The sequence below is a fragment of the Leopardus geoffroyi genome, chromosome E1, assembly GCF_018350155.1.
Source record: "Leopardus geoffroyi isolate Oge1 chromosome E1, O.geoffroyi_Oge1_pat1.0, whole genome shotgun sequence".
Taxonomy (NCBI): Eukaryota; Metazoa; Chordata; class Mammalia; order Carnivora; family Felidae; genus Leopardus; species Leopardus geoffroyi.
The window spans coordinates 45,074,241-45,100,389 of NC_059330.1; the positions used below are offsets into that span (position 1 = coordinate 45,074,241).

Genomic DNA, 26,149 nt, shown 5'->3' on the forward strand with positions numbered 1-26,149 from the left:
CTTGTAGATGAGAGGAGGGTTAAACTGGATAAACTTCTGGATGAAGTACATGAACTTCTAGGTGAGTGAGAAGAAATAATGATAAAGCATAATAAAAATTATCTCTTGGGGCACCTGGCTGGCTTAGTCTGTAGAGGATCCAACTCTTGATCTCAGGGTTGTGAGTTCAAGCCTCACACTGGAGGTGGAGACTACTTCAAAAAAATTTCTTAATACTTAACAAAAGAAGTTATTTTTTCCTATATTAAAATAATTCTTTTTTATTCAGAAGTCCATTGCCTTAACCACTTGGCCACCTCATCCCAATTATTTTTTTATTTAAATTTTGGTCAACATACAGTGCAATATTGGTTTCAAGGGTAGAATTCAGTGATTCATCACTTTCATACAATACCCAGTGCTCATTACAAGTGCCCTCCTTAATACCCATCACCCATCTAGCCCATCTCCCATCCACTTCCCTCCATCAACCCTCAGTTTGTTCTCTTTTTTTTTTAAGTTTCTTGTAGTTTGCTGTCTTCTCTTCTTTTCCTCCCTTCCCATATGTTCATCTGTCTTGTTTCTTAAATTCCACATATGAGTGAAATTATATGGCATTTGTCTTTCTCTGACTAACTTATTTTGCTTAGCATGATACATTCTAGCTCCATCCATGCCATTGCAAATGGCACAATATCATTCTTTTTGATGGCTGAGTAATATTCCATTGTGCATATATAACAAATCTTTATCCATTATGAAGTATTTTCTGTTATCCTATCCATGACATATTAATTCTGTCATTTTATCTCTTTTAATTGGTAATGTATACATAATTAAAGAAAAACTTTAGAAACTAAATGTTATTAGTATAATCAGTTGTTATCTACATCTTGTGCAAAAGGCCACAGTATAACGTTGAAGTAACAACCCCTATGTTCTTTGGAGTTTCAATAGTATAATTTTATTTTCTACTGTTCTAGTGACAAAATTCCAAGGCAGATTGCACATACCAGTAATATGACCAGATGAACAAGCTCATAATTCAGGCAAAAATAAAACAATATAGCAAATGGTACATGCTGGCAGAATTATTTACACCAGTAAACTTAGTGGGCTGTTAAAATACCAACTTTCTGCATGTTGTATTAATTCCTTGTTCCTAACATTTTACAGAAAGTTCTATTTCTGAATCTCCCTTCTAATTTTATGTAATTAGACAACACTTAATGTTTCCATTACTTTTTACCCTATATTTGAGGATGATGCTACACAAAAATAGTTGATATGATGATGATTTAAAGCTTAAAATTTGACCTTCTACCCTTATTTTCCTTTTTAAGGGGAAGAAATTCACTATGAAGACCTGGAAAATATTCTGAAAAACATTGAGTTAAGACTCAGACTGAGGGAGAACTCTGTGTTGATGAAAAGTTTGCCACTTGATGGTGAGTGTTTAATTTGCCAATGAGGTATTCATCCACCCCCTAAAAGTTTATTGGTTGCCATAAGGTATGAGACATAATACTACAAAGGGTTACAAAGATGAATGAGGCATAGCTCAGGTCCTAAAAAGCCCTCAGTTAGAGATGGACAGCACATACAAAACAGAAAGAAATGCTATACACTGTGATGCGTGCTATACTATTAATAAATATCTATTCTGCTATGAAACTGCAAAGGAGATATTGACAACTGTTCCTGGAGTGTCTAAGACCTCACAGAGTGGTTATTACTTTAAACAGGCCTGAAAGGTTTGATGGTAGGAGGTATGAAGAACCAAAAGTAAAAGCATGGAAAAAGTCAAAGAGGGATACCTAACCATGGCAAGTTTCGGGAACCATGCAGTTTCATGCTGAGTACACGTTTACATTATGTGGACAAGTACTTTATGAGCTTGACTCAAACTAATCAATAATTCTTATATAATGTATCTGTGAAACAGGATAATAACAATGCGTATCTATGATGATGGTGGTGAAGATAACCAAATAGTGGCTGTGAAAATATGAAAAAATTAATGTTTAAAATCTAAAGATATTAATTATTAGATTTTCTATTTCAGAACTCCAGTTATGTTTATTAAATTATTTCTATATTTAAGGCATTTTTCTGGATTCAGGAGCTATGAAGATATGTGCCAGAAGCTCACTGCTCAAAATAACACAGAGTCTTTGCATTTAAAAAGTTCATGATCTAGTTGACTAGATAAGACAGAGATACATATTTTGACCTTCTGGCTAAACATGGCAATCTTTTTTTAATATTTGCATTTATCTTTACCACTTTCTAAAATACCAAAAAGATGTAAAAGAAATAAAAATTTTCTTTTAATTTTAAAACAAATTAAAAATTTCTTTTAATTTTAAAACAAATTAAATATTTCCACAAAGACTAAGAGAAGAGAATATTATAGCAGATAAGAGATGTCAGTTAAATTTTGAAAAACAAATTGCTTGAAAGACCATAAAAGGTAAAAACTGAGCCTGACAGGAGAAGCAAACAAGAAGGAGTCCACTTCAGGGGCACCTGGTTGGCTCAGTCAGTAGACCACGCAACTCTTAATCTCAGGGTTGTGAGTTCAAGCCCCATGTGGGGTATAGATACTACTTAAAAATAAAATATTTAAAAAAATAGGGCTACTTCATGTCACAAAACTGTAAACAGCTCAGGAAATAGAGGCACCAGTTACCTCTAAAGTCAGGAGTATGAGATATGGCTGAAAGTCTTTAAAAAGATCAATGCAATCGACAGATACCCTTCCTCACTCCACAGCTAAGCAAGTATTTCTTATCCATGCAGCATAGAGATTTACTCTCTGGAGAGGTTAAACTGGGGAGATTTTCAGACATCAGACCCAGCCAAGGTTGGGAGTGAATTTTCTACTGAAACAAGGAAATTACATGAAAGTCAACGTGTAGCATGGTGAGATCCCCTGTCATCTTCTCCCATTGGCCTGCCTAGATGCTGGCAGTGAATTCTAATATCCTTTATTCAGATACTTAGATCTGCAGCTTGCAATGAAACGATAGATAATAACATGTGTACTACTAAAACAAAAAACACCTCATCCTTAAACAGAGACAACCAAGAATCATATGACTTGTAAGAAAGGTTTGTTACGTGAAGGACAGAAATAAAAGCTAGCAGAAAAGAAGGAACTTGGAGGAAGTACAGTAATCCCCCTTTATGCATGGGGATATGTTCCAAAGCCCCAGGGGATGTCTGAAACCATGGATAGTACCAGACTATATATGTTTTTTTCCTATGCAAACATACCTATGATAAAGTTTAATTTATAAATTAGGCATAGTAAGAGATTAACACTAATAACTAAAAATCAAATAGAACAATTATAAAAATACACCATAATAAACATGACATGAATGTGCTCTGTGTCTCTCTCAATATCTTATTGTACTGTGTTCACTCTTCTTCTTGTGATGATGTGAGATGATAAAATGCCTACATGATTAGATGAAGTCAAATGAATTATGGAGGCATTGTGATTAGCATTAGGCTACTATTGACCTTTGGATAATACATCAGAAGGAAGGTCATCTGCTTCCAGACCACAGTTGACACAGGTAGCTGAAACCAGGGAAAGTGAAACTGAAGATAAGGGAAGACTACTATACTCAAGGGAGAAAGCAGAAAAATAATTCAAAACAATTTTAACTAATATCTTCAGAAAGATGAGAAAAGCCCTAGTTACGAAACAAGAAAAGGAGGCTGTGCAACAAGCTAGGACACACTATGAAAAAGGAGCAGGCTATGGGGCGCCAGTGTGGCTCAGTCAGTTAAGCGTCCAACTTTGGCTCAGGTCATGATCTCACAGCTCACATGCTGTCTCTGTCTCTCAATAATAAGTAAACATTAAAAAAAATTTTTTTAACAGGGCTCCTGGGGGGCTCAGTGGGTTAGGCATCTGACTTCAGCTCAGATCATGATCTCATGGTTCACAAGTTCAAGCCCTGCATCAGGCTCTGTGTTGACAGCTCACAGCCTGGAGCCTGCTTTGGATTCTGTGTCACACCCTCTCTCTGTCCCTTCCCCACTTGGGCTTGGTCTCTTTCTCTCTCTCTCTCTCTCTCAAAAATAAATAAAAACATTTAAAAAAATTTTTTTAATTAAAAAAAAGGAGCACTCTAAAAAATTTTTTTAAAGCTCTTTTGGAGGTGCACCTGGGTGGCACACTCAGTTAAGCAGCTGACTCTTGATTTCAGTTCAGGTCATGATCTCGCAGTTGGTGAGATAGAACCTCATGTCAGGCTCCATGCTGAATGTGGAGCCTGCTTGGGATTCTCTTTCTTCCTGTCTCTCTATCCCTCCCTAGCTTGCATATATTCTCTCTCTCTCTCTCTCTCTCTCTAACTCTCTCTCTCAAAATAAACAAACTTTTTTTTTTTTAAAGAAAAAAGCTCTTTGGGAAAAAAAGCGCTAAAAATTTAGAAATTCATTGGGCTGGAAGATGAATTTGGAAATTGGAACAAAAATACAAAAAAGATGGAAAATAGAAAAAAAAATAAGAAAATCAGTCTGACAACTCTGACAACTGAATAATAGAAGGAGTCCCAAAAAGAGGAAACAAAGAAAATAGAGGAACAAACTGTAAAATAAATCCTACTAAAAAAATGTCTTCAAATCTGAAAGAATGTGACTCCAAGCTGAAAGGCTCACCAAGTACCTACCACTCCAAAGAATAGGAAAAGATCCACACCCGAGGCTCCTACATGTCTCGGTCAGTCAAGCAACTAACTCTTGAGTTTGGCTCAGGTCATGATCTCATGGTTCCTGAGATCGAGCGCCACATCTTCACTGTCAGTGTGGAGCCTGCTTGGGATTCTCTGTTCTTCACCCACTCATGCTCGCTTGCTTGCTCTCTCTCTCTCTTTCAAAAATAATTAAACTAAAAAAAAAAAAGAAAAGAAAGAAAAAGATTCATATCAGAGTAGGTTGTAAAATAATCAGAACACCAGAAATAACGAAATTATAAAAGTTTTCAAAGAGAAAGAAGCAGGTCACATAGAAAGTTGGGGGTATGTGAATGGTATTGGACTTCTCCACAACTCTTGAAGATGAAAGACAATTGTGTAATACTTTGAAAATTATTAGAAAATTTGTTTCCAACCTAGAATTCTATATCCAGCTAACCTATCAATCAAGTATGAGAATAAAATTCATATCCTCACATATTTCAAAATATGACATTTTCTTTTTTTAATTAATTATTTTTTATTTAAATCCAAATTAGTTAACATATAGTGTAATAATGCTTTCAGGAGTAGAATTTAGTGATCCATCACTTACATACAACACTCAGTGCTCATCCCAAGTGCCTTCCTTAATGCCCATCACCCATTTAGCACATTTTCCCGCCAATATCCATCCAGCAACCCTCAGTTTGTTCTCTGTATTTAAGAGTCTCTTACGGTTTGCCTACCTTTCTGCTTTTATCTTATTTTTCTTTCCTTTCCACTATGTTCATGTGTTTTGTTTCTTTAATTCCACATGAGTGAAATCCTATGTCTTTGACTTAATTTACCTTAGAATAATACACTCTAGTTCCATCCACATTGTTGCAAATGGCAAGATTTCATTCTTTTTGATGACATAATAATATTCCATTGTGTATATATACCACATTTTCTTTATCCATTCATAGGGTAGTTCTATTTTTAACTTTTTGAGGTGCCTCCATACTGTATTCCCCAGTGGCTGCACCAGTTTGCATTCCCACCAGCAGTGCAAAAGTGTTCCTCTTTCTCTGCATCCTCACCAACATCTGTTGTTTCCTGAGTTGTTAATGTTAGCCATTCTGACAGGTGTGAGGTTATACCTCATTGTGGTTTTGATTTCTATTTCCCTGATGATGAGTGATGTTGAGTGTCTTTTTATGTGTCTGTTAGCCATCTGGATGTCTTCTTTGGAAAAGTGTCTATTCATGTCTTTTGCCCATTTCTTCACTGGTTTATTTATTTGGGGGGGGGGTGAGTTTGATAAGTTCTTTATAGATTTTGGATAGTAACCCTTTATCTGATATGTCACAAAATAAGACATTTTCTGAGCAAAGGTTCAGAAAAAAAATTCCTACATAAATACCATTTTGGGGGCACCTGGGTGGCTCAGTCAGTTAAGTGTCCGTTGGTTTCAGTTCAGGTCATGATCTCACAGTTCATGAGACTGAGCCACGCATCAGGCTGTGCACTGACAGTGGAGAACCTGCTTGGGATTTCCCTCTCCCTTTCTCTCTACCCCTCCCTGGCTTGCTTGCTCGCTCTCTCTCTCTCTCTCTCTCTCTCTCTCTGTGTCTCTCTTAAAAAATAAATAAGTAAACATTGTTTTTAAGTTAATATCATTTCTAGGGGCGCCTGGGTGGCTCAGTCAGTTAAGCATCTGACTTCAGCTCAGGTCATGATCTCATGGTTCATGAGTCCAAGCCCCATGTCGGGCTCTGTGCTGACAGCTCAGAGCCTGGAGCCTGCTTCAGATTCTGTGTCTCCCTCTCACTCTGCCTCTCCCCAGCTCATGTCTGTCTGTCTGTCTCTCTCTCCCTCTCAAAAATAAATAAACATTAAAAAAATTTTATAAGTTAATATCATTTCTTAAAAACTACTTGGGGGAGAGATGTCACCAAGGTGGCAGAGTAGGAGACCCTAGTCTCCTTCCCCCAACAAAGATCAACAATTAGACAGCTATCCACAAACAAAATTAGCTCTGGGAGAGCTCAGGAGTCCACTTAAAAACCTGAAGCAGTACAGTGTATCAAGAAAACCCAAGAATAACCACACAAAAAGAGTAAAAAGAACAGCTTCATTTTGCCTGCATCACCCTTAGGCCAACATTGCTCAGTGCCGAGAGGAAACTCCCCAGCCCAAAAGAGTTCCCCTCCTAAGAAAAGGAGAACCAACTTTCCAAGCCTTTGGGGCACTGCACAAAGGGTCTGCTTACGTTTCACTCCACCTGGTGACCAACAAAGGTAAGACATCTAGAGATGTCTAAGAACAAGGAAGAAGGGAAAGGGAAACCATTATCAGTCCATAGTGGGAGCAACCACAGTTCCCAGTGGCCTCATCTGCAAATGGCCCCAGCAATTTTTGCTGCTGATGACTTCAATAGCCCTTGCAAATACAAAAGTTACCCCCAGCTTTCATCACTGAGGACCTCATTACAGACCCCAGCACACTGCTCCACAGAGGACCCCAATAGCTTTCACTACCGAAGAAAGCAAATGTCAACACAGCCACTACAGACTTCCTGCAAATTTTGCCACTAAGATTTTCGCTCAAGGTTTTTGTGTTCACAGAAGCCAGCTACCCACGTTACTATGAGTATGTCTGCAGCCAGCCCTGGCTCACCTGCAGTGAGGCCCCACAGCTGAGTATGTGCAAACCACTAACTCCAGCCAGCACTGCCACCTGTCCTGTTCCCTAGCCACTGACCTGGAGGTGCTACTGAGGACCCCAAAAGCCCTTGAAACCACTGTGGATCCCCCATAGCTCTCACTAAGGACCATGGAGTTGCTCATGTCATGGACCCCAGGAATGTGAGCAGAGAAGACACCATATACCCCCAGACCTGGAGTCAACACATATCTCCACTCTTGACACCAGGTACCACTAGTCCCAGAGCCGCAACAACCCTGGTGTATCCCTAAAGATGGGTGAAGGTCTTTCCTTACTGAAAACAGTCCATATAAAGTATAGGAGACTGCTTCTTTAAATGCACAGACACACACAAGTCTATTGGGATCATGAAGAATCAGGGAAACATGATACCACCAAAGGAACACAGTAAACTTCCAGTAACTGACCCCGAAGAAATGGAGATACACAAATTACCTAACAAAGAATTCAAAATAATTGTTCTAAAGACACCCAGAGAGCTACAAGAGAAGTCAAATAAACAATTTAAATAATGAAAACAATACAAGAACAAAATGAGAAATTTAGCATAGAGATGAAAAATGTAAAAAGGAACCAAACAAATTTTGGAGCTGAAAAATAAAATAACTGAACTGAAGAATTCAATAATGAGCTTAAAAACTTAAGAACCCAGCTGGCACAAGCAGAAGAAAGAATCAGTGAACCTGAAGAAAGATCATTTGAAATTATCTAATTAGAGAAGCAAAATGGACAGAAAATGAAAAGGAATAAAGAAGGCCTAAGGACTTATAAGACACCATTAAGAGAACATCCTTCTTTGTCCCTTATGATATATATTTTGCCTTAAATACTATTTTGTCAGGTATAGTACTGTTACTCTGGCTTTCTTTTGGTTCATATCCATGCTTTTGTTTTCAAGTTTTACTGTCTTTTTGTTATGTCACTTGTAGACAATATACTGTTTGGTTTTATTTTTTAATATCATCTAAGAGTCTATATTTTATAATTGTTGAGTTAAATTCCTTAATAAATTCCTTCATAATTACTGTTTATAGGACATGGTTCTGCTATAATATTTCATAGTTTCCATTTACAGTATTCTTATTACATTTTTCTGTCTTTATATTTCCCATTAGATTCATTAAGTTTTATTCTACAGGTTGAAAAATTATAGTGGTTGTCCTTAAGACCCATATTCATGGCCACTTACCTCACTGATTTCTTAAATTCATCAATCCCCCAAATAAGACAAGGATTTTAGTATACTCTCATGTCCTATTTGTCAACTTACCTTGCTTGCTATACCAATTATGTTGGTATTTAACTAGGATTTAAGTCAGGGTTACTATGGATAATATTCTTTCTCTTTTTCCTCTTGACCTTAAAAAAATCAATATACTTCACCAGATATTTGGTCATTTTTCCCTTCCATACCTCTTGTAACAACTCCTAGATTTGTTTTACTTATCGAGTACTGCCCTTTTTTTAAAAAATTTTTAATGTTTATTTAGTTTTGAGAGACAGAAAGACAGAGCACACGGGGGGAGGGGCAGAGAGAGAGGGAGACACAGAATCTGAAGGAGGCTCCATCCAGGCTCTGAGCTATCAGCACAGAGCCCAATGGGGGGCTTGAACTCACCAACCGTGAGATCATGACCTGAGCTGAAGTCAAGTGCTTCACCGACTGAGCTACCCAGGTACCCCTGAGTACTTTCTTTTTAAAAAGTTTTCGGGGCACCTGGGTGGCTCAGTCGGTTAAGCGTCCGACTTCGGCTCAGGTCATGATCTTGCGGTCCGTGAGTTCGAGCCCCGCGTCGGGCTCTGGGCTGACCGCTCAGAGCCCGGAGCCTGTTTCAGATTCTGTGTCTCCCTCTCTCTCTGACCCTCCCCCGTTCATGCTCTGTCTCTCTCTGTCTCAAAAATAAATAAACGTTTGGGGCGCCTGGGTGGCGCAGTCGGTTAAGCGTCCGACTTCAGCCAGGTCACGATCTCGCGGTCTGTGAGTTCGAGCCCCGCATCGGGCTCTGGGCTGATGGCTCAGAGCCTGGAGCCTGTTTCCGATTCTGTGTCTCCCTCTCTCTCTGCCCCTCCCCCGTTCATGCTCTATCTCTCTCTGTCTCAAAAATAAATAAATGTTAAAAAAAAAAAATTTTTTTTTTAATAAAAAAAAATAAATAAATAAACGTTTAAAAAAATTAAAAAAAATAAAAATAAAAATAAATAAAATAAAAAGTTTTCATTATGGGTCTCTGTGTGATGAATCATAAACCTTGAGTCCTTGGGAATATTTTGGTTATGCCCTCATGCTTAAATAACAATTTGTATTTAAGTTCGAAGCCCTTTTAATATTTCTCCATTAATTTTACGCCATTGCCTTTCAGCATCTAGAATTGTTGAGAAATCTGATGTCAATCTGGTTTTTCTTCCTTTATAGGTCTCCTTCTTTTCTTTCTGAAGAGTTTTAGAATTTTCTTTTTATTTGGTATTATTAAAGTCGCTATAATGTATATCTAGGTTGGAATTTTCCGTCTTCTATTTAATTCTATATGAGCTATTTTAATATAAAGTCATCTTTCTTTAATCCTGGAGATTTTAAATTATTATTTCATCAAATAGTTTCTCCTTACCATTTTTTTTCTCTCCTTTGGAACTCTTGTTACCTAGAGATTAGCACTGCTACTTCTATAGGCATATCTTATAATTTTCCATTTTCCACCTCTTTATCCTTTTCTGCTGCCCTCTGAGAGAATTCTTCAATCTGATCAAACTACCCACTAATTAATTTTTTAGATATTTCCTTTGTACTGTATCTCATCCGCTGTGTTTCTTTATTTAAACTTTTTTATAGCAGAGGTGCCTGGGTGTCCTGGGAGCCTGGGTGGCTCACTTGGTTGAGCATTCGGCTTCCCCTCAGGTCATGATCTCATAGTTCATGGGTTTGAGCCCCTCATCTGGCTCCATGCTGACAGAACAGAGCCTGCTTAGGATTCTCTCTCTCTCTCTCTCTCTCTCTCTCTGCCACTCCCCTACTTGTGCTCTCTCTCAAAAATAAATAAACATTAAAAAAATTAAAATTGTTTTTATACCAAATGTTTTATACCTAATATTTCCAATGATTCTTTTCATATTTTCTTGTTCTTTTTATATTTTGCTAATATCTTGTCTCCTTAAGTATATCTGTCATGCTTATTTTAAATTCCTGGTCCTTTTATTCCAATAATTCTTATTCAAATGATATACATTATTCAGTCTGTTTGTTTGTTTGTTTGTTTGTTTGTTTGTTTGTTTGTTTTTGAAGTAGTTATATTCCTCAGATGACTGGCTACTTTGGTCCTGTCCTGTGAGTCCTTGTTCTCTTGGGGCATCATTACTATGTTTGAAAATATGCTTTAGGTAAGGGTGTAAGGTCAGGCTCCAGTGAACATCAGCCAGTTGGCTTTAAGGGCAGTGCTTAGACACTGCTCAGACTTCAGTTTCTGCAGGATCGATTTGCGGGGAAGGAACCAGATATTCATGCTAGTCCACCACGTATGTGGGAATAGAAATCCATGTTTGAATTTTTGTAAAATACAACACCTGTGTTGGCAGCACAGGACATCTCACTGAGGGATTACCTTGCAGAAGAGTCATTTTCATGGGCTTGTCAATGAAAATATCTAAAACAACATCCATGTGATGTCACGTGGAAAACATGTAGAAATACTCATTACTAATATTCAAAGAAGTCCTGTCATGGTTGTCAGGTTTTTTTTAGCTCAGAAATCATCCATGTCTTCACTCGTGAGTCCCACTAGTATCTACTCTTATCCCTGCGAGCATTAATATGTGTGATCTTAAGCAAAAAAAGGAGAAAATGAGAAGTAGATGAAAAGAGAGACATGGGAAAGGTATGGAAAGACACCACTAATAATTGTTTCAACTGTCAAATCAGAAAGTGGGTACAGGGCACCTAGGTGGCTCAGTCAGTCGAGCATTAGACTTCGGCTCAGGTTGTGATCTCATGGATCATGAGTTTGAGCCCCGGATCAGGCTCTGTGCTGACAGCTCAGAGCCTGGAGTCTGCTTCAGATTCTGTGTCTCCATCTCTCTCTGCCCCTCTCCACACGTGCTCTCTCTCTCTTTCTCTCCCAAAAGTAAATAAACATTTTTTAAGTAGTGTGTAGATTTACTCTCTTGAGAGCTTTTTCTATTGGTCTAACTCTTAAGTTGGGATATAATAAACGGGGGGGGGGGGGGATGAGTAAAACTATAAGAATTGTTCTTTCTGAAATTGCTAGGTTTTGAATTATTACAACAGGTTCCCATACCAATTACTGTATTGTGCCCTATCTTACAGCTGCTGGAAAGTTGTATAAGCATAAGTTGCTGGGTGGCATAAGGTCTCTCAAAGGTGAGTGAGCAGTTAGGTAAAATTGAGATTCCTTATGTTTCGTATTTACATTTTAAAAACCACATTTATTTTTGGTGATGACAAATTTGTCAATCTAACAAATTTTTGTCTCATCATTTACTACTTTTAACATAACTACCTTTGAAGGAATTACTTTTGTCTCTATCATTCCAAGTCCTATTTCCAGAGAGGAATTAGAAAGACGGTCTTCATCAGACTTGCCAATCCTTTATTTTTCTCCTTATAAATGTCTCCTGAGAGCTACAGTCAAGTCTTCTGGACAACAATGAAGAGCAGGTTCTGTTCCTGATTCCCATGCTAGCTCTTTTCATTTGAGCAAATTTATTGTTCCTTTGATTGCTGTCCCTCCAATTAATGCATGGACACGCCTAGCATTTTTCACTTTATCATTATTGTTTGCCCTTCTCACTTCCATCCTTTGTTTCCCTAAGGAGTGGAGCTTAATGTTAATCAGTTAGGACTCTTCATGAAAAATATGGGCTTTGACCTGGAAGAAGAGGAGTACTTGGACCTGCTCAGCAACCTGCCTGCTGATGGTGAGCTGCTCCTACGGTGAAACTTTGCATTTGTATGTGAGAATTTCTGAAAGCATGTTTAGAATGTGCAGAAACATTAAAAAACAAAAAGAAAGAGACCCAATCCTCAAGAATTCATCAATTCCTGCAGTGGACTTTATTGAGTGCCTAATATACATAAGCTATTAGGAATATAAAAATGAAGATGATGGTTCTTTGTCCTCTAGGAGTTCACCATCTAGTAAGGAGTCTCACATGCTGACAGGCCATCATACCACTATGCGGTTGTGCTATAATACTAAAAATGCATTCAGTAAGATCCTGAGGAAGGGAAAAGCTAAGTTCACCAGGTAAAGAATCAGAGGAAGACTTGTCAAAAATGTATAGAAATTCTTCAGGGAAAAAAAAAAAGGCATTCCATGGGGTTAAAGGAAGGCACTTGTCATGATGAGCACTGGATGATGTATAGAATTCTTGAATCACTATACTGTACACCTGAAACTAATATAACTGTACATTAACTATACTGGAATTAAAATTTTTAAAAAGAGGGGTGCCTGGATGGCTCAGTCAGTTGAGTTTCTAACTCTTGATTCCCAGGGTGGTGGGATCAAGCCCTGCATCAGACTCTATGCTGAGCATGGAGCCTGCTTAGGATTTTCTCTCTCTCTCTCCCTCCCTCCATCCCTCCTTTTCTCTCTCTCTCTCTCTCTCTCTCTCTCTCTCTCTCTCTCAAAAAAAATTAAAAATAAAGATAAAAAGAAAAGAAAGCTGGGACAACCCACAGCAAACAAGCACCCACCCACAGGCTACATGTACAGTACATATAGAGCCTATACTTGCAAGTGCTTACTTATGTGAGAAAACTCAAGGATAACCTGAGGGGGGATAAAAGGCATTCCAGATGAGGAAAGCAATGCATACAAAAGCATAAAATCATGCAAATTCATGAATGTTAGGAGAGCAGCAAGTATTTCCTTGTGGCTAGAATATATGCTTCATGTTGTAAAGAAACAGGAAACATGGCTGGAAAGGTAGGTTGCCGAGACTGGAAAGACCTTATACCATGCTGTGGAGCTGAGCCTTCATCCTCTTGAATTAGTTTTGGTAATTTGTACCTTTCTAGCATTTTGTCCATTTCATGTCTAATTTGTTGACACGAAGTTGTTCACAGTATTCCTTTATAATCCTTTTAATTCTTGTAGAGTTGATGGTGATGTCATCCCTCCTGATTTTGATCCATGTCTTTTCTCTTTTTATTTGGTTAACCCAGCTAAAGATTCGTCAATTTTGTTGATATTTTCAAAGAGCCAATATCAATTTTTCCCTACTGGTTTTCTGCTTTCCATTTTATTGATTTCAGCTCTAATCTCTATTATTTCCTTCTTTCAGCTTACATTTGATTTCATTTGCTCTTATGTTTCTAGATTCTTAAGATGATAATTTAGATTATTAATTTGAAATTTTTCTTTTCTAATATAGGTGTTTATTTATGACTATAAATTTTCCTCAAAGCACTACTTTAGCTGCATTCCAGAAATCTCAATATGATGTGTTTTCATTTTCAGTTAGAAATACTTTCTAATTTCCAATATTTCTTCTTTGATCCATGGGTTTTTTCAAAATGTGTTTTTGAATTTCCAAATATTTGTGAATTTCCCAAATTTTCTCCTGCTGTTGATTTTGAATTAATTCCACGATAGAGGACATACTTTTTTATGATTTCAGTCCTTTTAAATTGAATGAGACTTATGGCCTGGTATATCCTAAAGAATTTCTCATGGTTGATAATATTGTTCAAGTCTCCTTTATGCTACTGACTTTTCTATTTAGTTGTTCTATCCTTTATGGAGAGTGGAATATTGAAATCCCAACTATTGTTCTTGAATTGTCTATTTTTCTCCTTGATCTTAGACTTTATCCTATAGGCAATGATATTTCTAGAGTATTTCTCTTTTGGAAGTCAATACTGATGACAATGTAGGAGGCACTATTGGAAGCGAAGACTCAAATTTGAAAGATACTGCTATGATGCAACAAGAGATGATAAGGCCTGAGCAAGGGAAGTAAACTTAATGACAGATAAGAGATTTGGGAAATATTTTAGAATTAAAATGAATAGGTTTGATGGCTGATTACATGTGAATTATGAAAAATAAGAATTTTAAGAAAACAGAGACCTTTTGGTGGCTAGGTCATCAGTCATATCATAAGCCAATTGGAGAATTCAGGAAGATGTTCAGGTTGCAGTGTCAAGAGAGTAGTTTCAGTTTTAGACATGTTGACTTTAATATACCTACATGACATTCAACTAGATATATGTATGAATATGGTTAGAAATGAATACTCTAATAATTCATCTTTACTTAGGAAGTTACCAATCCACAGATTCAGCAAAGCTTAGCAACATGCCAGAGCACTGATGAGATTATAATCAGACCAAAAGAAGAAGATAAAAAAAAAAAAAGAAGAAGAAGAATGGAGGGAATATCTGATAAGAAAAGTTTGAAAGTAAGCAAATAGAGTAAGGAGGAAGTAGTGTTAAAAGAGAGACAAAAAAAAACCCATTTACCTAGAGTAGATTCTGAACTACCAGAAACAATTTCAAGATGGAGAATAATTTTCAAAGTACTTTGCCATTATATAATTCACACCTAGCATATGTTAGCATGACCCCATAATACAAGACCCACAAGACCTACTCAGAAAAGTTTCCAAGATAACAACTCTCATGGGAAAAACAGCAAAAACCTGAGATTAATCCCACTTGTTCCTCTGATTAGATGGCATTGTGGCATTTAGAAGTTGGAATGAGACACAGATTTGAATCTCAGCCCTGAAAATTCCTAACTGTGCAAGATTGGTCAAATGAACCCCTCTGAGTCTTAGTTCCCTTTTGTTAAAAACAGAATAATGGCCACCTTTCCTAAACATTGCAAGTTCCTAACATAGAGTTTTTATTAGTAGTAATAATAACAACCAGTCTATATTCATCTCAACACAATGCCACTTAATTATGCCTTTGCTGTTGCCAGAAAAAGTGAATTTTCCATAGGACAGTTTTTTTATTACTAGAAATATATAATTTCCCAATATTTTTGATCTGCCTATGAAAGGATGTAGATATTTTTTTGCTACCACATTTTCGAGGTATCTTGAAAGTTTACTGGAATGCCACAACAGTGACTTTGGTTGTGGAAGTGTCAGCCATCTCCCTGAGTACCCCTCTTCAGGTCAGTGAGCCCACAGGAAGCAGCATTAGAGACCCATCTCAGACCATTCTAAGTCTTCTGTGGGACTAATTGAAATACATGAGAATGGATGAGACATTTTCCTGTGAGGCACTGACAATCTATCAGGTGGTTCCTTCTAAATACCCTCATTTAAGAGGAAAATACAAGATAAAGTTTATAAAAAATACAAAATTTAAAAAAATATATTAAAATTCATTTAGGTTGATCAAGCTTTTTAAATACATGTTGAGGGGCGCCTGGGTGGTGCAGTCGGTTAAGCGTCCGACTTCAGCCAGGTCACGATCTCGCGGTCCGTGAGTTCGAGCCCCGCGTCAGGCTCTGGGCTGATGGCTCAGAGCCTGGAGCCTGTTTCCGATTCTGTGTCTCCCTCTCTCTCTGCCCTTCCCCCGTTCATGCTCTGTCTCTCTCTGTCCCAAAAATAAATAAACGTTGAAAAAAAAATTAAAAAAAAAATAAATAAATACATGTTGAATGTGGATAGTGGAAGAACATAGCTAAATGTCACCTGTCATTTCAGTACAGAAATAGACATTATTAATGCTTCAAGTCAGATCTTTCCTATTGGAGCATTTACCCCTTTTACAGTGCTTGTCAGCCTTATGATCAGTAAAATGGAGTTCTTCCTGATCTGAAAATAGAGAGGGCTACTTTTTAAATGTCAGCCTAGCAGTACTCTACTATGTGCAGTTTGTCTTAATAGAATAAATACTGATGTCTTCGTATGAAATTAAGTATCTTTTTTATAATCAGAGCTTTGACTTTCTACATTTACATTTGACAAAAAATAGGATAAAATTCTAGAGCAAATCATTAAAATTTGCTGAATTTTGTGTTGTACTTCAGTGTGTGGCTTCTTTATCTTTCTTCTATTTCTACTATTGTTTTGGGCACAAAATTCTGTCTTCTTTTACAGATGAGGGGAAGATTGAAGTGAATGTGGTAATGGATGAAGGAAATATTTTTACAGGTGGGTTAGATCTTTATTACCTCATTAGTAAACATCTGTACATCTCAAGTGTGGATCTATAAAAACCAACCATCCAGGAGGTCATGTAGCTTGGGCAAGAAAAAAAAAACATAAATAAATGCAATAAGATGTTATTGGGCGATGTTAAAAACCTATACAAAGTAAAGAAGAGGAAGAATGGTCATTTGCTCCTGAGGAAGAGAAATTGGGAAATGCTTTAATAGAATGGTCAACACAAGAGCTGATCCTTAAACTATAAGTCAGTTTTTCCAGACACAGCAGGATGGGCATTCCTGATAGAGAAGAAAATAATAATAAAAGGCACCAAAATGAGAAACTGTATGATGCTTTAAGGAACTAGAAAAAATTTGGGGTAGCTAGCTACAGCATAAATGCTGTCAGGAGTTTGGCAAAGAATAAACTTAAAGAGGAAGGAGCAGGATATGGTGGACTGAGTAATGACTCACAAAGATATCCAGGTCCTAATCCCCAGAACTTGGGAATGAATGTTGCCTTATACAGCCAAAGGGACCATGGAGATGTGATTAAGGATCTTGAAGTGAGGAGGTTATCCCTGATTATCCAGTTGGGCTCTAAATATAATCACAAGTGTCCTTTGAAGAGGGAAGCAAGGTTAGAGTTGACGACAGAAAAAGTAGAAGGCAATGTGACAACAGAAGCAGGATGCTCCATTCCTGGCCTTGAAGATAGAAGAGGGGGAGTAAGTTAAGGCGTGTAAGTGGCCTCTAGGAGTGGGAAAGGCAAGGGAATGGATTCTTCCCAAGAGCCTCCTAAAGGAACCAGCCCAGTTAACACCTTGACTTTAACTCAGTAAAACTAATTTTGGCCTTCTGACCTCCAGAACTGTAAGAGAAAAAAAATCTGTATTGTTTTAGGCCACCATGTTTTCGGTAATTGCTGTTTTGTTACAGCAATAGGAAACTAATACAGGAGACAACTCACGGAGGACCTTGAATACCTAGTAAAAAAGTATGACTTTCATTTTGCACAGAGGGGGCAGTTGTTCCAGGATTTTAAGCAGGGGACTATGTAATTAGATTTGTAAATTAGAAAGATTACTCTAGCAGCAGTATAAAGGATTGAGGGAGGTGTATGTACAAGAATAGAGTCAAGGAAACTAGCTAGGAAGCATGTTGTAAATGTCCAGGTGAATGACAGTAAAGAGTAGAAGTAAATCATTCTCTGTGAGGCTTGAGAGGAAGGAACATGTAGAAGAGATGTTACAGCTATAGAAACTGTAGAGTTTGGTTACTGTAGATTTTGTATAGAGCTAGAGCAAAAGAATGAAATGAAGGACGACTCCTCAGTTTCTGAGCTGAGTAGTTGAGTGGGTGACAGTGACATTGACCAAAATATATAATTCAGTAAAATACATTTAGAAGTAGAGATACGTTTCCATTTTGGTCATACTGAGTTTGAGGTTCCAAGGAGACTGAACCTTAGGCAGTTAAATATGTGAGTAAGAATCTGAGGCCACCTCTTTTTCTGAGACAAGCAGACCTTGAGTCAGGAAGGATACAGATATAGAGAATCTAGGTAGATGTGGAAGTAAGATTCAGAGGATTTCACCTAAAATCTTCCATCCTCTGTATAGTAGGAAACAGGATCATCTACTAAAAGAAAGGACCCAGTGGTGGGGTAGAGGACTTTAAGGAAAGTGTTAATGATGGTGGATAATTCAGATAAGAGAACAGTAACTAGAGTTGATGAGGAATATATGAAAGCCTTGCTGAGAAGTGCCAAGAGTCTAACCAAAGTCAGACACCATAAATCAGTAATGGCAACTTTTCACATGATTATGATATCCTTCAGTTGGACCAAAGTAGGAGATTCTTTTTATTTATTTTTTATTTTTTTTTAACATTTATTTATTTTTGAGAGACAGAGAGAGACAGAGCATGAATGGGGAAGGGGCAGAAAGAGGGAGACACAGAATCCAAAGCGGGCACAGGGCTTGAACTCATGAACCATGAGATCATGACCTCAGTTGAAGTTGGATGCTTAACCGATTGAGCCACCCAGGCACCCCCCAAAGTATGAGATTCTTTTTTTTTTTAACATTTATTTATTATTGAGAGACAGAGAGAGACAGAGCATGAGCATGGGAGGGGCAGACAGGAGGAGATACAGAATTCGAAGCAGGCTCCAGGCTCTGAGCTGTCAGCACAGTACCCGACACGGGTCTCGAACTCACAAACCGCGAGATCATGACCTGAACCGAAGTCGGGCACTTAACCGACTGAGCCACTTAGGTGCCCCCCAAAGTATGAGATTCTTAAAGCTGATGTGCCAAAAGAATGAAAGCCTAAAGACAACGGTGGTGTTGTGAAGAGAGTGGTTAAGTGGTCTAGTGTGGCTAAAAGAGGAAGTGAAGTTATCATGGAAAGCATGAACTTGGAGGAAAGCAAGAGAGAAGGGAATGAAAGTCTCTATCAAAACTGTAACAGGTGTGGTAGGAGGAAGGAAGTAAAAGAAGTGCAAGAATATAAGTTCCGACCAAAAGTAGGTATGCTACAATTGAAGATTTTAGAGGCAAAGCATTTCCAGGTGATGACAAAGTTCAGGATGTGTCCTTGATAGTTAAGTAGTATAGGATTTAGGGGACCATCATTGAGGCTAAGGAGCTCAAGAAATTGAGAGGCCAGGTTGTGGAATGAACTATCTATATAAAGACTAGAATTGCCTATTACAATGCCAGGAATTTGGGTGCAGAGGAAGACTGTGAGTAATGGGACAAGCTCCTTAAATGACCAAGAATCAGTAAGTGACAATAAAAAGAAAGCCAAGTACCATAATTCTCACAAAAGGAGAGGTTTGAGTATGGCCAGAAAGCAGCACATAGGATCTCGGAGAATGTAAGCCCTATGGCAAATGAGTTATGGGGGGAAAAAAGAGCAGCTTTCTCTCAGAAGGAAGGGAGGGAGGGAGAGAGGGTGGAAGGAAGGAAGGAAGGAAGGAAGGAAGGAAGGAAGGAAGGAAGGAAGGAAGGAAGGAAGGAAATGAAAGAAGGGAGGGGAGATGGAAGGAAAGAAAGAAGGAGGGAGGGGGTGGGGAGGGCATGGGAAGGGAAGGAAAAGGAAAAGCAAAAGGAAAATCTATCCAGAACAAAGTTCAGTTAGGAAAGAAGGTAAGAGTCTATAAAGAGACTGAAGATTTAGAGAAATTCATATTTATTGAAATATGAGCCCAAGAGGGCACTATGGGAAGGGTGAAAAGAAAGCTAGCAATGGAAAGAAAATTCAGAGTGGTAAAACACAGAATAGATTTGAGAGGATAGAAAACTTTGTGGGCTTACATTTTGAAGAATGGGAATGATACAGATGACAGGGGTAGTTAGACTGATAACCTAGCAGAAGGCCCATGTATGTCAAAATGTGATCAAGTTATGGGCTCCTGGATGGCTCAGTTGATTAAGCATCCGGCTTCAGCTCAGGTTATGATCTTGGAGGGGGTTTAGTGCATTCAAGCCCTGTGCATCAGTCTCTGTGCTGACAGCTCAGAGCCTGGAGCCTGCTTCAGATTCTGTGTCTCCTTCTCTCTCTGGCCCTCTCCTGCTCACGCTCTGTCTCTCTCTCTCTCTCTCTCAAAAATAAATAAACATTAAAAAAAACTTTTTTTAATTAAAAAAAACGTGATCGAGTTAGCAGACTAGGAAATTGCTCTGTTGTATCTGAAGAATCATTCCTTGGCTGCTTACAGGGTGGGGGGGCATTTTAGAAGCCCCATGGTGCAAGGCTTTCCAGAAGAGTCTGAAGCAGCTAGGGGAGAGCAACCCTTGTACACATTTCCTCCCAGGCACTTGTGCAGAAGACTGGCTCCCTCCCCAGGTATTATCCTCCCAATGGAAGTACCGAGGTGTGGTTCCAGAGGACTAAAAGCAAGTTTTCTTTTCCTGAAATTGGAAATGATTAGGAGGTGCAAATTGCCCACTTAAACAGCATCTTTTTTCCCCAGCTTTGTTGAGATATAATAGATATATATAAACTAAACTGTATACGTTTAATGTATGCAATGTGATGATTTGATACACGTATTTCAGAATATTTGCCATAATATTGTTAGCTAACGCATTTGTCACCTCACATAATTACCATTTTGTTGTTTTTGTTGCTAAACTGCATCTTCAAGCTAGAGGCAAGAGCCATCATGAAGGAAAGTTTCACACAGCCATCCTACGAGCAGGTTGGGAAACAGCTACTGGGGGGCAGGGATAAGTGGTGATTTCCACCCTCCTAAAAGTCCATTGCCAAAGAAACTTGTTAGCTTTGTGTCTTACCCATTCTGTGAGAGTCTGATGTTCCCCTGTCTGGCTCATTGTAGCACTTTACATTGAAGCCCTAAGAATAAAAATAACTATGTGCCAGTTTTCCTGGGACCCTAAAAACAGGAGAGCTTGGAAGACTGCATCTAATTTCCTAGCCACCAAAAAAACTTTATGGGTGGTAGAGGCTGCCAAGAAGAGAGGGAGGCAAGCCCACCAAATCCCTGAGTCATGACAGAGAGCCAGTTTGGGTTAAGAAAGAAGCCCCTGGAGAAAAGCCCTGTATGATTCCATGATAGGTAATTAAGAAGACTTTGCAACACCAAGATTTTAACATTTACACAAAATTATATTTCAACAGCATTGTTTTCCTTACTGATAAATTCTCTCACTCTACCTGTATATCCGTGAATGTTTGCATCTACAGACTGCTGGCCTAAATTTGATTGCCATTGTTTTAGCCAAAAAGCTCTAAGATGATGTCTTAGCTGGCATTCTTGTCAGGATTACTTCATTGTTTAATCAACAAATGGGATTTAAAAAAAAATTTTTTTTTTTACATTTATTTATTTTTGAGAGACAGAGCACAAGTGGGGAGGAGCAGAGAGAGAAGGAGACAGAATCTGAAGCAGGCTCCAGGCACTGAGCTGTCAGCACAGAGCCTGACACAGGGCTCAAACTCACAAACCATGAGATCATGACCTGAGCTGAAGTCGGACACTCAACCGACTGAGCCACCCAGGCGCCCCGGGATTTTTTTTTTTCTTTTTCTTTTTTCTTTTTTTTTTTTTTTTTAGAACATGAGAACACCATTCTTCAAATTTTCAACTTTTACCACCTTTTAATTTTTAAAGGTGAGAAGGTCGATACTAGTAACCTGGAAATTTTACTGGAAAATACGGGGATAACACTCACAGAAGATGAAGGCCTGAAACTACAGAACAAGCTTCCAGTTGATGGTGAGCATTAAAAATGCCACAGTGGGGAAAAATCTCAGTGGCCTTCAGAGAAGTTGAATATGTGGACTTTTTTTTTTTTTTTTTAACCGTTATTTTTGAGACAGAGAGAGACAGAGCATGAACGGGGGAGAGTCAGAGAGAGAGGGAGACACAGAATCTGAAACAGGCTCCAGGCTCTGAGCTGTCAGCACAGGGACCGACGCGGGGCTTGAACTCACGAACCTTGAGATCATGACCTGAGCCAAAGTCAGACGCTTAACCGACTGAGCCATCCAGGCACCCTGAATATGTGGGCTTTTTAAAACTAATACTGCCTAGTTAAGGAATGTTTCATCCCCCTACCCCCATCACCAAAATGATTTCACCAAATTGTGAGCTGTTTCCACTCCTAAGTTTTATTCTTGGAAGTGAAATATACATTTCTAGGGGCCCCTGGGTGGCTCAGTCGGTTGGGTGTCCAACTCTTGATTTCGGCTCAGGTCATGATCTCACAGTTCATGGGTTCAAGCCCTGCATCGGGCTGTGTCCTGGCAGCTCAGAGCCTGGAGCCTTCTTCAGATTCTGGGTCTCCTTCTTTCTCTGCCCCTCCCCCGCTCACGCTCTGTCTCTCTCTTCTCTCAAAAATAAATGCACATTAAAAAAAATTTTTAATCATTTAAATTTCTAGAATAAAATATTAGAAGTCTCCATTTCTGAACCTATGCATGTTTCATTATATATTTAAATATCAACACTCCTGCCTGAAACTTATTTTTTCCCCACAGCCAAAGGAAGGGTGTACATGAACAGATTGATGAAAGAGTTACAGTCTCTCAAAGGTGAATAAGAAGCATATTGAAAAGGCAGGTAAAACTGGTCATCAGGTTTTGCTCTTATTTTCTTTTTTTTAATTTTTAATTTTATTCATTATTTTTTTTTAATTTACATCCAAATTAGTTAGCATATAGTACAACAATGATTTCAGGAGTAGTTTCCTTAGTGCCCCTTACCCATTTAGCCCATCCCCCCTCCCACAACCCCTCCAGAAACCCTCAGTTTGTTCTCCATATTTATGAGTCTCTTATGTTTTTCCCCCTCCCTGTTTTTATATTATTTTTGTTTCCCTTCCCTTATGTTCATCTGTTTTGTCTCTTAAAGTCCTCATATGAGTGAAGTCATATGATTTTTGTCTTTCTCAGAATGACTACTTTCACTTAGCATAATACCCTCCAGTTCCATCCACATAGTTGAAAATGGCAAGATTTCATTCCTTTTGATTGCTGAGTAATACTCCATTATATATATGTACCACATCTTCTTTATCCATTCATCCACTGATGGACATTTGGGCTCTCTCCATACTTTGGCTATTGTTGATAGTGCTGCTATAAACATTGGGGTGCATGTGTCCCTTAAAAATAACATACCTGCATCTCTTGGGTAAATACCTAGTAGTGCAATTGCTGGGTTGTAGGGTAGTTCTATTTTCAGTTTTTTGAGGAACCTCCATACTGTTTTCCAGAGTGGCTGCACCAGCTTGCACTCCCACCAACAATGCAAAAGAGATCCTCTTTCTCCACATCCTCTCCAACAACTGTTGTTGCCTGAGTTGTTAATGTTAGCCATTCTGACAGGTGTAAGGTGGTATCTCATGGTGGTTTTGATTTGTATTTCCCTGATGATAAGTGAAGTTGAGCATTTTTTCATGTGTTGGTTGGCCATTTGGATATCTTCTTTGGAGAAATGTCTATTCGTGTCTTTTGCCCACTTATTCACTGGTTTATTTGTTTTTTGGGTGTTGAGTTTGATAAGTTCTTTATAGATTTTGGATACTAACCCTCTATCTGATATGTCGTTTGCAAATATCTTCTCCCATTCTGTCGGGTGCCTTTTGGTTTTGCTGATTGTTTCCTTCACTGTGCAGAAGCCTTTTATTTTGATGAGGTCCCAGGGGTTCATTTTTGGCTTTGCTCTTATTTTCAAAAACTCTTCCTATTTTTCAGTTTTCAGATTATTATCCCAGATGTCCCAATGGTTTGTTAAGTCAGTGTTTATTCTTCATATGCTTTAGGTACATTACAGTAACCCAAAGGCAGTGGTTCCCAAATAAAGTTGTATATTAAAATTACCAGGGGGAGGGTGGAATATGTAGCATTCAAGTCACTAGGCCCCTTTCTAGTCATATTGATCTTGAATTTCCAGGGATAGTATCTAGAAGCATATATTCTTTTTTTTTTTTTTTAATTTTTTTTTTCAACGTTTATTTATTTTTGGAACAGAGAGAGACAGAGCATGAACGGGGGAGGGGCAGAGAGAGAGGGAGACACAGAATCGGAAACAGGCTCCAGGCTCTGAGCCATCAGCCCAGAGCCCGACGCGGGGCTCGAACTCACGGACGGCGAGATCGTGACCTGGCTGAAGTCGGACGCTTAACCGACTGCGCCACCCAGGCGCCCCTAGAAGCATATATTCTTAAAAAGTGTCTCAGAGAATTATGATAGAGTAAATCCATGGATTGGCTTCTGTCTGGCTCAATGGATGGCTAGCTGAATGGACAGATGGGTGGGTGGGTGGATGGATGGATGGATTTGTAGTTGTCCATTAATTTAGCAAGTTTTCCATTCTTCTGTTCAAACACATGTATAAAGGTTGATTTTAGTCTGTGCTATGACTTACCAAATACCCTTAGTTGTTCACTTTCTTCTCTTAAATGTTTTCCTAAAAGTAATAACAGAATTCCATAGATCAGGGTTTAGGAATTCCTCACTTAGATAACAACAAACCACATTTAGTTGGATAGTTTAATTGTTCTTTGCTCTTCATTGTCTATGTAGTATTGATGCCTAGGCATGATCTATAATAACCCACTCTTTACATCATTACAAATATTTTTCATATCCCATCCCTTTCTTTCCTAAGGGGTGAAGGTGTCTCTAAATAAGGTGGACACTTTCCTGAAAAACATGGGAATTGATCTCAAGAAGAAAAAAATCCAGGAACTGAAGGACCTCCTACCAACTGATGGTGAGAATTTTAAGTGTCAATATACTCTTTAGCCAAACTTTGGACTTGAGGCTAGTATCAGCCCTGGACTACCTACCTGAAGATATGATGTATCTGAGAATAAAAAGAAAGAGTGAGGCCTTTCGCATAGCTACTAAACCAAGCTCAATGGCTCTCACTTGGGAAGTATCACCAAGAATGGTGCCCAGTATACATGGCAAGTGTCACTCTTCACAGGAAACGCCAGGTTCAATGGAGAATACTCAAGATTTTAATCTTTGAGTCCCTACCACTAACCAGCATTAAACAGCAATGAGCAACATGGTCCTGAAATGTGTAAGGCACTATCATCAGCACTTCGTATATATCGTCTTATTTTATCTTGCAAACAACTTTATAAGGCAGGTTCTAATTTTACTCCCATTTTACATATAAGGAAACTAAGGCACAGAGAACTCAAGTAGCTTGTGTAAAGTCATAGAGCTAGTAAGTGGTGAGCTGGCAATCTGGCTCCAGAAACTATTAACCACTCTGCTATACTGCCATGAACTACTAGAACTAAGAAATTTAAGAGGATACATAGTAATGGTCAGCAGAATTAATTAAACTTGGCATATATCAGACTGTTCTCATGCTGGTAGAACTGAGAAACATTCATGAGGAAATTGCCCCTTTGAGGAAGGAGTGAAGATGTAAGATCCAAGTCACTGAACGTGGGTTTTTCTAAACCAGTAGTACCTTTCACTCTTTTATTCCATAAACTTTAACTGAATGCCTATAATATGTCAGACACTGTTCTAGAGCCTCGGAAATTTTGCCTTAGTAAGAGGTAAGCGGTTTTCCCAAAAATGGCTTTTTCTTTGTTTTTTAATCCCTTTCATAGCTCTCTTAACCTGCCAGTTCAATAAATACAGATATTTGTCTTTGCCTTGTTTTTCTACTATCCTGAAACATGAGAAAAGATACCAGCACAGTGATTTAAAACGAGGCTAATTCTAATCTAATTCTTGTGGACTACCTTGTACATCTGTGGAACCATCTGAAATAGGAGGGAAGACTGTTTCAGGGGCCCGATAGGCCTCAGTGAAGCTGATTAAGAGACACACAAAGCAAAAGACCTTCTAGGATCTGTTCTTTACAGGAACAGATTTTTCTCCAATAAAAGTTTTTCCTTATCCTGTGTAAAAGTCATAATATAATAGTATTCATCATCATCATCATCATCATAGATGCTCTAAAACTATAAAAGGATACCAATAAAAGATCATCATAACTGAAAAGACATAAAAAAAAAAAAAAAAAACAAGCCAGGAAAAATTCCATATCTAAGAACCTGAAATATAAACTGGTTTTAAAGCTACTTCATTCTCTGCAATATGTTTGCATTCTACTGGAACTTAATTATTTAGGAAGCA

At 38.4% G+C, this 26,149-nt stretch overlaps 1 protein-coding gene across 5 annotated transcripts in view; it reads left to right on the plus strand.

The window, feature by feature from the left end:
* The window catches only part of EFCAB3 (EF-hand calcium binding domain 3), a 143,150-nt gene that overhangs the window by 31,187 nt on the left and 85,814 nt on the right, over positions 1-26,149 (plus strand). For 4 of the 5 annotated variants that reach the window (XM_045489345.1, XM_045489347.1, XM_045489349.1 and 1 more), the window contains 8 exons: positions 8-61; positions 1,323-1,427; positions 11,701-11,754; positions 12,207-12,311; positions 16,458-16,511; positions 21,648-21,752; positions 22,517-22,570; positions 24,651-24,755. In XM_045489345.1, coding sequence (XP_045345301.1) covers positions 8-61; positions 1,323-1,427; positions 11,701-11,754; positions 12,207-12,311; positions 16,458-16,511; positions 21,648-21,752; positions 22,517-22,570; positions 24,651-24,755 — 636 coding nt within the window. The remainder of the gene's footprint in view (positions 1-7; positions 62-1,322; positions 1,428-11,700; positions 11,755-12,206; positions 12,312-16,457; positions 16,512-21,647; positions 21,753-22,516; positions 22,571-24,650; positions 24,756-26,149) is intronic. The other variant, XM_045489346.1, reaches the window with a different exon arrangement.